This window comes from Sinocyclocheilus grahami, unplaced genomic scaffold (assembly GCF_001515645.1).
Source record: "Sinocyclocheilus grahami isolate Dianchi unplaced genomic scaffold, SAMN03320097.WGS_v1.1 scaffold9.1, whole genome shotgun sequence".
NCBI classification, from domain to species: domain Eukaryota; kingdom Metazoa; phylum Chordata; class Actinopteri; order Cypriniformes; family Cyprinidae; genus Sinocyclocheilus; species Sinocyclocheilus grahami.
The window spans coordinates 2,188,820-2,201,102 of record NW_015505188.1 but is presented as its reverse complement, the minus strand read 5'-3'; the positions used below and the strand labels follow the sequence as shown (position 1 = coordinate 2,201,102).

Sequence of the window (12,283 nt, the reverse complement as noted above, 5' to 3'; positions counted from 1 at the left end):
CTGTCACGTGATGAATGAACGACTCAAACCCGAAGACTCGAGAGATGAACTAATCAATTCTCTTTCCGGCTCAGACTGCATTGGTTAAAGCTTATGGGGCTGTCACGTGATGAACGAACGACAGCCCAAACCCGAAGACTTGTCAGATAAGAGGTGAGGTGAGCTAATCATAGACTGAAGACCCAGGTAAACAATGAATTAATCTTTTCTGTTTCTTATAGCAGTTTTGTATTGTTTGTAGTGTGATCAACGTTTGCGTAAGTAGTAGACGTATTAGAGAAGTAACACGTAACATTTTAATTATATTTTGCTAAAATGAACGAAATGACTCGAAAAAAGATTCGTTCATTTTGCTGAACGAGACTCAAAGGTCCAAGTCGGTAAAATGATCCGAACTTCCCATCACTACATGACAGTATTGTGACGTTATTGTCATGAATCTAGCACATCCATCCTCTCCCAATTTTCAGTAGCCCGCAGTAAATCAAATAAATTCAAATTGCCAAAAATAAATGTTGTTTTAATAGTAAAATACATTTGTAAAGTACGATTGTCAGTATATATTGTTTTTTGTTGTTCTGAAATTAATGAAAAAAATAACATTTATTGGCAATAAAAGAGAATATATAATTATAATATATGCAATAATAATAATAATATAATTACTAATTAAATAATGATTTTTATTACTGATGAGTGAGGTCTTTTTTTACAGTAATGAGATTTTAGGAGACAATATTCTTAATAGTAATGAAAATACCATCACTATGCAATTAAATAAATAAACAAGGGACTGCAATAATTAATTGTCATTATTATTAAATAAATTCATTCTTTTAGGTTTTTTTTTCCTTTAGATTTTAAAAGAAGGGTGTATTATTGCAATGGTGCCTGGAATATGGAGGGTTAAGCAAAAGATTGTGGTATCATCAAGCTCATTTTTCTATCTATCAGCAGAGGGTTACTGATAATGCATTTTCACTGTTTCTCACCCAGCGTGGCGCGTCTCAAGAGGACTTCATCCGTGGCAGCAGGGACCAGAACGCCAGGGACGTCATTTATGACATTGCCAGCCAAGCCCATGTCCATCTCCAGCACGTATGCAAATCCTTTCAGTTTAATATCTGTGGTCAGATATTGACTGTGTTGTATGTTCCTCGGTAATTTTCTATTTGCATACTAACTTCATGAGTTTTCACAAGCAATATCACCCCTCCTCCACCAGCAGCTCTGATGACCCATGATTGTTGCCATCTCCTCATTACTGAATTTATTACAAGTCCTGTGTAACCACAGGGAATATCTCGAGGAAATGCTAATCAGAGATTTCATAGGATATTGCTTACCCCACTGTGCATATCTGGTCAGGTGGAATGAATCAAGTTTAGTGTTGAAATGACTTAGGTGAGGACTACATTTGAAAAAAAAAATCATAACCAAACAAGGGCCAAACTTAAATGTGATACTTTTAATCTAAAATTTTATGAAATTGTGTAAAATTTTGTGAGTCATGAAAACATTTCACCCCGCCAAATTGCAATATTTTTGCAGTGTGAGATTATTTTTGTGACAGCTAAGCACAATTCCCCCTATAATACTGAAATACATTCAGATGTTTTTTGTGATTCCTATTATTCTTGATGGTGATTCTCATAACTGTAATATAGGCCTGTCGCAATAATCAATATATCTACTTATCGTGCAATATATATATATATATATATATATATACATGACCTCAATAATTTTTGGTGATGCAATATATCGCCCATTATATTTACTTAAAAATGTATGTCACTTTGTTTTGTACATTCCACTTGTGCCTGTGTCTTTTGCAGCTTCTCGTACATAACGTGGTGTAGTCATGAGGTGCTAGTTCACATTTAACAAATGCTTCTACAAACAAAACGTTTCATCTGCAGATATGGTCTTGTTTAGGGATCTGTGTCTTTCTGCATACGGACATCTGACTGCTAAGTAGTGATTGTGTTTTTCAGCAATAGTGTGCACCCTTAATTTACAGAGAAAATCTGTAGATGGAAAAATCCCCATACAAGTTCTTTGTGCATTTTTCTTTTTGTTAAAAAATGTTTATTTACTATTTATTCAGGTTTTTTTAAGGTATCTAATATTTTGATACTTAATTTCCATGATCTAAATATTCTTAAAAATTAAAAGTTTGTTGTCATTTGGAAGTATGTAGGCCTTCTTGCATTATTATGCTGTTACATTATGATTATATATTCAGTGGCATAAAATGGTCTTTAAAATGACAATAATATCGCTTATCGCAATTATTTCTGGGGCAATATATCGCACAACAAAAGTTGTTATCGTGACAGGCCTACTGTAATACAGTAAAACAAATCACTGTATTAAAGAAATGAAAACATGAGAAAGTACTGTAAAGTATTGTATTTTTGTACAGTTTTATAAAATACAATAATTCTTACAAAATAAAACAACATTTATTCAGATCAGAAAAAGTATAGCATATACTATCATTGAGAATGATTATGGAACTGTCATGAAAATAAAGTCATGCTACATTTTCAAAGAAAAATATGATTTTTCTTTTTTAAAGTATTTATTTCTTTTTGTATGTTAAGGTGAAATATGCTCTGGACATGTCCAGGTTTGTTTGACCTAATTTGTTTCACTGTGAGATTCACCTAAAGTTTGTGTGATGTACTATGTAAGAATTTGATATCTTGTTTTTGATATCTTGTCTCGTTATTACACTGTGTTACAGGCTAGATCATTCAGCGAGAACGTTCCACATGCGGCCATGCCTGCCTTCCTGCAAACGGTGAGTAATTTCATCTCTTTCAGCTCCTCTCCCTTCCCTACGCCTCACTAATGTAATGTGACACAGAGAAGCTCATGGCTTATCCTCAGTCTGCCTCCAAAAGAGGCGGAGCCTCATCGACCCACATGACTCCTGCCCCCTGGAGGCACCACTACCAGCTCATGGTCTGATTACACATCTTAAGCCTTTTTGACTCTTTTACAGTAATTTCTCTTAAAGGGAGACTGCCTGAGAGGAGATGAGGGAATAACTCTTAGCATATTACGAGGCCAAGCATAGGGAAGCAGTTTGAATTTTTCAGTCCTATTTCAGCCTGTTTGTCGACGCTTCAGTGTTTCAATTGCTTCGGCCAGTGAAATGCTTTCTGTGAACGAAATTGCCTGTAAAGCATTTTTATTTCACTCTCTATCACTGTAACATTCTGCTCTTTCCATTTCCACATCCCTGTGTTTAACTGTCATTCGTATTCTTTAAAGCCATCGTTTCACTGCAGGCCGTTTAGTGACACATTGCGCTCCACTTGGTTTAGCTGGAGTTAATCGTAACCATGTTCTCACGAAAGGACTTTACTGTAAGGTTTGGCATTTGAGGATTGTTTTTTGGTTAATTTTCAGTCGCAGGAAAAAGTATGTGAACCCTTAGGTGTTCTTGTGAATTGCAAACTCATAAACATTTTTATAGGACTGGTTGGCTTAGTCCGTAGCCTAGGAATTCACATGCGCTCTCCCGCTTTGCACTGTGAATCTTTACATGGATAACTATATTGTTTAAAGGTTTGGGGGCAATGAGACTTTTATTTATTTAAAGAAATTAAATGCTTTTATTCAGCAAGGACGCATAAAAAATGCTGTTCTTTTGAACTTTCTATTCATCATTTTTGTTTAAATATTAAGCACAACTGTTTTCAACATTGATAATAATAAGAAATGTTTCTTAAGCACCAAATCAGCTGATTTCTGAAGGATCATGTGACACTGAAGACTGGAGTAATGGCTGTTGAAAATTAAGCTTTGCATCACAGGAATAAATTTCCAGCTGTATCGTTTTTGCCTGTCGTTCTTTTTCTTTGTACTTTTAAGTTCTTTCAATTATGTACCATCCTCCAGGCTTGCACAAAAGTAATTAAATGAATAGCTTCTGAGTGTCTTTGTGTTCTGTCCCTCAGGTAGTTTTGGAGGACTACCTGCGGAGAGTGAGGAAAGTAGACTTTGATGTGTTTCACCCCAGCCTACAAAAGAGGAATCCAATGCTGCCCCTTCAGCTGTATTTACGGTCATGGAAGAAGATCTATTGATCGGTTTGATTATAACATCATCTGATTGCTTCAGATGAGCTCCCTGTCAAACAAACCAAGCACTTGTAAAAAAAATCATCTAGCTTCTATATATTCACAGTTTTTATGTATTCCTGTCCTTTTTGATGACGGAAAGTAAAGTGTTCAATTACTCAATTTTTTTTCAAGCTTCACAGAAAATAACCACAATCAAAATATTAAATTAAAATGTGTCTGAACCTAACAACACTTATTTCCAAACATAATACAAACTGTTTTGAATTTGTTAAAGTATCTGCATAGAGTTGGTGGCAGGAATTGAAGCAAATATTTTCCCAACTTGGCCTGTGGAACATGTTTCGTAATAAATTCATTTATTTAAGACATTTGCATTTACATATTTATAGGTGAGGAATGTATCACATGCCCTTTCTGATAGGCAAGGTCAACCAATTCTGTTTCACGCTGCAAGTGTGATGCAAGGTGGCATATTTTTAGTGGCACAATCATGAGTTTATTTAGTCGTAGAAAATACAGTCCTCCCACTGCCACAAAAGCTCTTATCTGATCGACAAGAAAACAACTCCTGGCTGTTTGTGACTGCTCTTGAACTGCAGATAATATTTTGCTGGGAGCGAGGTCTTCTGCGTTGCTTTGCTTAACTCATTCAGTCGCTTTCATAAAGGACAGAAAACAATATATATGCAAGCATTGTTTTTTCAGTAATATGTGTTGATGACATTCGTATCTGAATATATGTGCTTTCTGGCCAGCTAGACTAGCATGGCTAGACTGAGGGACCAGCCATGACCAAGCTTAGTCTGGTTTAGGATGCTTTTTAAAAGGGCAATTTAAGTTCTTTTAAACAAATTTGTGTTTCCAGATGAGTTAAGTTTCAGAAATGTCATGCCATGACAAGACTATTAAAATTCTCTCATTTATTAAACAAATGAGGGAAACTAAAAAAGCTTTTTGATTGCAGTTATATAAACATAATTAGACAATTTATATAAATAATATGCATTTTAGTAGCATGCAGACAGTAAAATGTACAAATGACAATAAACATTAGTCTACTTCTGCTCATATACTAAGCACATTTAAAGCTCATTTCTGTTCCCAAATCTTATCTAGTCAGCTGGAGGTCGGTGATTAAGTTCTGCCCCTTTGAATGGAGGTGCTGAAATGAAAGGAGACACATTTCAAGTAATTATCATCTGGAAAAACTAATTACCTCCTCACTGAGATATGTCAAGGTCATTCCGAATCTTTTTTATTAATAAAAGTGAGCCGAGATATTCTGATCCTGTACTTCAAAGGGCTGGAGTTCTACATTTCTTGATGGCCAATTTAGGGATCTCATGCAATGGTTTATAACAGTATGTTCAACTTTTTCCACATATAGGTGATAAGCATTACAGTGGGGCAAAAAAGTATTTAGTCAGCCACCAATTGTGCAAGTTCTCCCACTTAAAAAGATGAGAGAGTTAGGTGATAAGCATTATATTTCTATGGAAGCCTGTTTTCATCACGGGATAAAAAAAAATCTAATGTACAGTAAAAAATAAAAAATAAAAAATAAAAAAATAAAAAATGTTAACTCAGAATTTTAAGTGCAAGAATTTTTTTTTCTATCTTGCAATTCTGAAACTCTAAATTGTGATATATTAACTCAGAATTGCAAGAACAAAGTCTGATCTGTGAGCTAAAAAGTAATAATTACGGGCCGGGCTTCCATTCATGTAGCATGAATGACATTTTCTAGATTTCATGTAAATATTATAACTTACTTTTCTTTTTTGCACCTCATTAATGGAAGCCTGTTTTCATCACGGGATAAAAAAAAATCTAATGTACAGTAAAAAAATAAAAAATAAAGTCAAAGTTCAGAGAAAAAAGGTCTAAATTGCAAGATGTTAACTCAGAATTTTAAGTGCAAGAATGTTTTTTTCTATCTTGCAATTCTGAAACTCTAAATTGTGATATATTAACTCAGAATTGCAAGAACAAAGTCTGATCTGTGAGCTAAAAAGTAATAATTACGGGCCGGGCTTCCATTCATGTAGCATGAATGACATTTTCTAGATTTCATGTAAATATTATAACTTACTTTTCTTTTTTGCACCTCATTAATGTCCATGACATTCTCTTCTATCTAATTCTCCATCAGGAAGAAATAGGAGAGGATGGAGAGGTGAAAATTATGACCTCTCTGAGCCTATCTACATTATCACCAGCCTGAATCAGTGTTGAATATCATCACTTTAGGTATTTTATTCTTTCAGACTCTTTTATCTTGTTAGATCACTGGCATATGAAGTCACTGAACGCATTTCATCCTTTGCATCTCTGCCATATTTGTCACTTAAAAGATTCATATCATCAAACAAATTTTAATATTACACAAAGATAATGCAAGTAAATACAAAATGCAGTTTTTAAATGATTATTTCATTTATTAAAAAAGCTGTCCAAACCTATGTGGCCCTACGTGAAAAATTAATTGCCCCCTCCTGTTAAATCATGAAAGAACTGCAATTAACCACATTATTTTAGAAAGCTGAGTTAAATTTCACTAGCCACACCCAGGCCTGATTACTGCCAGACCTGCTGAATCAAGAAATCACTTAAATAGAACCTGTCTGACAAAGTGAAGCATGCTTAAAGAGCAACACATCATGCCGCGATCTAAAGAAATTCAAGAACAGATGAGAATCAAAACAGTTGACATGTATCAGTCTGGAAAGGATTATAAAGCCATTTCTAAGGCTTTGGGACTCCAGCGAACCATGGTCAGAGCCATTATCCACAAATTGAGAAAACTTGGAACAATGGTGAACCTTCCCAGGAGTTGCCGGCCAACCAAAATTACTCCAAGAGCACAGCGACGACTCATCCAAGAGGTCATAAAAGAACCATTAAACTGCAGGCCTCACTTGCCTCAATTAAGGTCAGTGTTCATGATACTGTATAATGAGGGGTATTGTGTCTCTGATCAACTGTTCTGACATTTGGCTGCCATTTCTCATTTTCGCGTGGATTCCAAAGAAGTGATATATTTAGGGTAATTTTCTTCAAGCAAGGACAGACCTGTAAAAACGGCATACTGATTGCCAAATAGAGCATTTATAGAATCTGAAGTGGGAAAAAAAAACTGCTAAAATGTTGCTGGATTTGGTCATTGCTTATTTTACAGCACACAGTATAGTATAACTTTCCCTCCCAAAGTTTCCTAAGGTTTTATACTTTAATGTAACTGTCACAAATTAAACCAATACATCATGCATGTATGTAACTTTCACATGTTCCATGCAAGCAAACAGCCACCAGCAATGGCAAATTAGACTAATGCAACCTTCCTCCTAGTATGATGTGCCAGTTTTTTGGAGGCAATTCCGGGACACATTTTTTTATGGATGCCAGACACGCATCCTTCATTATGACCTCATAAACGTCAGTTTAAATAGGCTTGTTTTGCAGGGCATAAAAGGACAAACAAAAACTCAGGATTAATGAAAACCACTTTGCCCAAACACTTCTAAAAATGTAGCATTTCATTAGTTCTACAATACCAGCACTAAATTCAGTTACATTAATGGCATAGAGTAATGCATTTGAGATATTCTATGACCTCAAAGTGAGGTAAACATATATGCACATATGTCCTGTCCTGCACATACACGTGACTGGCACGCTATCCAGAAGATTCCCCTCTGTTACAACGTGTAGTGAAAAACAAAAACACACATTGATTACCAGAGGCCCTTTGAGTAAGGCAGCTGCCATATTTTGTTGTGATAAATAACAATCTTGTTATTGCTCCACAGAAATGACATTGAAATAAAATTTTTTTTTAAATGCTAAAGCCAGGCCATCTGCCCTCCTCCCAAGGTCTTATGGGAATTGGACAGCCCTGGGTTCAAAACGGGACCCTCCAGGCTTGACACATCTATAAAGGGACGAGTGATTGGAGATTCACCAGACAGTAATCTCTGAAACAAGATTAAAGATGGCTTAGCAAAATTCTGATTTAAGATGAACATGGCTAACATTTGCCTTCTCTGCTGGATCTTCAGATGCATTGTGTAGTTGCAGCACATCTGTGTGAATGTATTTGCACAATGAGAGATAAAAGATTTTGACGGGTAATTTGTCCATTTGAGCACTGAGGTTGAGCTGTTCAATATATTGCAAAGTTCTGATAAAATATGTATAGTTAGATGCATTCTTCACCCAAAAATAAAAATCACCACCTTCACCCTCGTGTTGTTCCAAGCGTGTATGACTTACTTTCTTCTGTGGAACATAATAGAAGATATTTTGAAAAATGTTGGTAATCAAAAAGTTGTTTCCCATTGACTTCCTTTGTATTTTTTCCCTCATACAATGGAAGCCCATGGGAACTGAAACTAGTTACCAACATATCTTCATGTTCCACAGAAGAAATCAAGCCATACAGGATTGGAATGCAATGAGGGTGAGTAAATTACAGATTTTGGGTGGATTATTCCTTTAATCAGTATAGTCCATTTAGATAATAAAGGATAAAATGTTTAGCAAATTTATAAGATTTAAATGTACTGTCAAAGACGTACTTTAAAATGTCATCAAATTCATTAAAACAGACTTTTAATGAAGTATACTGTATACAGTACAAAACTGTGCAAAATAATAATGGCCTTAATAAATAATAAACCAGTAGTCACTGAACATCAGCCATGGTGTTTTTGGTATAATGTGTTGGCCCTTGTGTTGTGTGAGAATATTATGCATATAATATTGAATACACTGATGAGAAAATGTATGACACAACCTTCTAGCACTAACCTAGTTTTTATTACATAAGCCAATAAACAATTAACCCTATAATAACGAGTACTTTAAAACTCCCAAGTGTTTACATTGATCCTTTACATATCAGTTCTTATCAAGTGTATTGATCTATACACATTTTATTAAAGCCACATAATCTCTCAAAATATCATTTCTCCACAATGAAAAAAAGATGCCAAATCAAATCAACACTCTACAGAAGCATTGATGTAATATGTATAAAGACTCCAATGCAATTTTTTTGGGACTGTCATGATCCATGCTTATGGATATATTTAATTACATGGTGAAATCTTGTGACATAATGAAATCTGTCATGCAAAGGTTAGAATCAATCAAAAGAGGTGACCTGAGTATAGTGACATGCCACTTAATAGGTGGTTATGAAGGCATTAAATAACACTGGCATCAATAGGCATTTTGTGGCCTAATGGTTGGAGATCTAAGCTGATAATCAAAACATTGTAGGTTTGATTACAAGGAATGATCCATATCCTCAATGTATCTTGACCTCAAGTTCATCCAGGGGGACTGGAAAGCTGGCAGGTTAAGCTGACAGCTGTGTTTCTAGCTGGTCTGGTAGACCTTGGACCAGCAACAAACCAGCTATAAGCCATTTTAACCAGCTTGGTCCATCTAATGTTCAGCTAGAAACCAGATACTGTAGCTTATGGGGCCTGTAATAAATACAGTTAGCACCACCTAAATCGGGCTACTGCTCAATAATATCATTAATTAGGATTGCTTGACTATTTCCTCATTGTCTTTCCCCCCATTTACAGTATTTTCATACTCAGTCTTTTTAGGCGCTGTGTTCAACTGAGCGGATACAAGCAGCTGATACGCGCGACTTCTAAACTTCTGGTCTCGCACACCATATATAATAACATTACAGCAGCTGTTCGAGGTCAAAATCCAAAAGGCAAAAAACGCAAAATTGCACCATTCGTTTCCCAACACATTTCCAACTACAAACACGGCGATGGGAGTGAAAGAAGCGGTGAAAGCCAGCGTCAGAGTGCCTATTGTCTTGGCAGCCTTGATGTCGGAGAAGGTTGGTTTCGCTGAGCTTTGACTCTCGGTCTCTGCGAGATGTTTTCTTCTTTTTGAATGCTGGCGGATTGTGGTGAGGGATATAATATTGATGACAACAGTACCTCCGAGCAGTGTAAAGTCAAAGGCAGGGAAGAGTAAGAGAATGTTCCAAGCTTGGGATGGGAAGTCTGCGCTTCCAAGCGCGTAATTGCACATGCGGCTGCAAGGATTGTACTCCAGCGCGATTTCATCGCTGAAAACCAGTGGAAATATTGCCAGGAAAAAACTGCCCATCCAGGAAAAGACTATTAGTATGCTTGTTCTTTTTTTAGTTATGACTGATTCCTTGTGCAGTGGCCTCAAAACGGCAATGCTCCTTTCAATGGTCAGGAGGAAAATGGTTGTAATGGAAACTAAAGTGCATCCCGCAAATACAGGTCCGATGAAATTGCACGGGTGGAAAGGTGTGGTTTGGGAATTGCGCGCAGTCCACTCTGGCATTGCACTGTAGATCATGAGAGATACTTCTGCGTAAACGGAGACGGGCACCACAAAAATTCCCACAGCCAGGTCTGCCACGGCCAGTGAGGCTTTTAAATAACCCTGTGGAGTGTGGAAGTGTTTCGTTCCAAAGACCACTGCTAATGTCAAGAGGTTTCCGAAGAGTATAGCAAGTATCAGTGATATCATGAAGACCACCATGAGTATCTTATTGGTCGTGGTACAGCAACACACACTGCAGTTTGCTAGTTCCTCTGGCATCCTTGTTCAGCTGCGCGTAAAATTCCTGTCAGTAGCACAGTGGGATTTCTCCTCTTTGCTCGGAGGCAAGGCACGGCGACCAGCGCATGGTGGTCTTTCCAGATTGAGAAATTCACTCCTGCCAAGAGCAATGATATAATTATGAATATTTTCACACTTTTTCATGAAGAGGATATTCCGAAAATTGTGCCTTCATATTTGTACCCAAAGACATCAGCCATGAACAACTGACACCAATTACAAACACTTGCATAGGTATTTTGAGCAAAACGATAAAAAAAGAAAAAAAAGTGTATTAACAATAACGCACATCGTGAATACAATCATTCAAGCTAGTAAGTATTCTCGCTGGATTTAGGATGTTTTCTGATTTTAGTGCACTTTTGCACATTACCATTGTAACTAGCCATTTTAAAAGGATACAGATCCATAAATAAATCAATAATTTCAGCACGTTAAATTTTCATGGATAAAGCTTTCCCAGCTGTTTTTACAATACATTTTGTATGCATTTAATTTGAATAATTGCCTCGTAGTTTATTTAAAATCAGACAGACATTTACTTTAAAACCACGTTTTCAAAATGGAAAAGCCACCAATTTAGGGAAATGACCCAAAAGACGCTCACACAATTACGCTGGGAAATGTAAGAAAACACTGTAATGTAAAAAGGAAAACCATTTAAGATACCAGTTACTACATATAGATATGTGTATAGTGCATATAGCATAATTGTTATGTGGTACAGCTAGTGTTAACATACCTTAAAACGAAAATCCTTATCTCCAACTTCTCGGCGTCTTTCAGCACGTCCGGAATACTCTGCCAAGCCTTTTTTTCTCCACAGTTTATAAGCAACCCCCTTGTCAAACTAGTCAAGTAACTAGTTGCACTAGTTATGCATTTGGAGAAATGTCCACTACAATTCGCTGTCTCTGACTGTTCTTTACATTGCGCGTGTTCTCGAACAGCCTTGAGCGCAAGCGAGCAGTGATGCCAGTCTGACGTGCACTGCTGCAGTCACCGGATTGCCCAATGGCTATTGTTTACTTTTCCCTCAATTACTATGCAGGCATAATCATTAGAGAAGCTATAAAATGATCAGTCATCATGAGTAATCAGCCAGTGGCTCAGTTATAAGGGCTCAAAAAGTAATTGTGTGTATCATTGACAGGGTGTGCAAAAGAGAATCCTTTCATTGCAACTTTATATATAAAGTTGTGTGTGTGTATATATATATATATATATATATATATATATATATATAGACACATACATACACACACGCATATTATGCAATTGTCTGAATCCTAATAAGACAGAGGTGTATACCTTTGGTCGGTGTGATTTTGCCAAGTAAGACATGTTCCTGGATCAACATCTTTTGTGGATCCTGGATCAACATTACTGTCCAAAAACACAATCCTTACCCCTAAACCTAACCCATAATTTATTCCTAAAATCAGAGGGAAATGATAGCTGGTTAACAAGGGTGTAGAAGCACCTAATCCTGATTGTAAGCCTAAAACTGACATTTCCTGAAAAGTTATCTCTCAATTCTGATTGGTTGA

The 12,283-nt window shown here is 36.4% G+C and overlaps 2 protein-coding genes across 4 annotated transcripts in view; one reads left to right on the top strand and one right to left on the bottom strand.

Moving 5' to 3' along the window:
* The window catches only part of LOC107591959 (NADH dehydrogenase (ubiquinone) complex I, assembly factor 6-like), a 12,398-nt gene extending 7,470 nt beyond the window's left edge, over positions 1–4,928 (top strand). The window contains exons 8-10 of one of the 3 annotated variants that reach the window (XM_016281267.1): positions 997–1,098; positions 2,753–2,809; positions 3,975–4,928. In XM_016281267.1, coding sequence (XP_016136753.1) covers positions 997–1,098; positions 2,753–2,809; positions 3,975–4,103 — 288 coding nt within the window. In that variant the 3' untranslated portion in view covers positions 4,104–4,928. The remainder of the gene's footprint in view (positions 1–996; positions 1,099–2,752; positions 2,810–3,974) is intronic. The other 2 variants (XM_016281258.1, XM_016281250.1) reach the window with 2 other exon arrangements.
* Positions 4,929–9,165: 4,237 nt separating this feature from the next.
* Positions 9,166–10,879, bottom strand: LOC107591947 (trace amine-associated receptor 6-like). Its single transcript, XM_016281245.1, has one exon. The coding sequence runs from the start codon at positions 10,710–10,712 to the stop codon at positions 9,651–9,653; it is 1,062 nt and encodes a 353-aa protein (XP_016136731.1). The 5' UTR covers positions 10,713–10,879; the 3' UTR covers positions 9,166–9,650.
* Between the last annotated feature and the right edge of the window lie 1,404 nt (positions 10,880–12,283).

Bases quoted from the DNA above. Each gene is read 5' to 3' on its own strand.
- LOC107591947 (XM_016281245.1), bottom strand. From the start codon at position 10,712: ATGCCAGAGGAACTAGCAAACTGCAGTGTGTGTTGCTGTACCACGACC.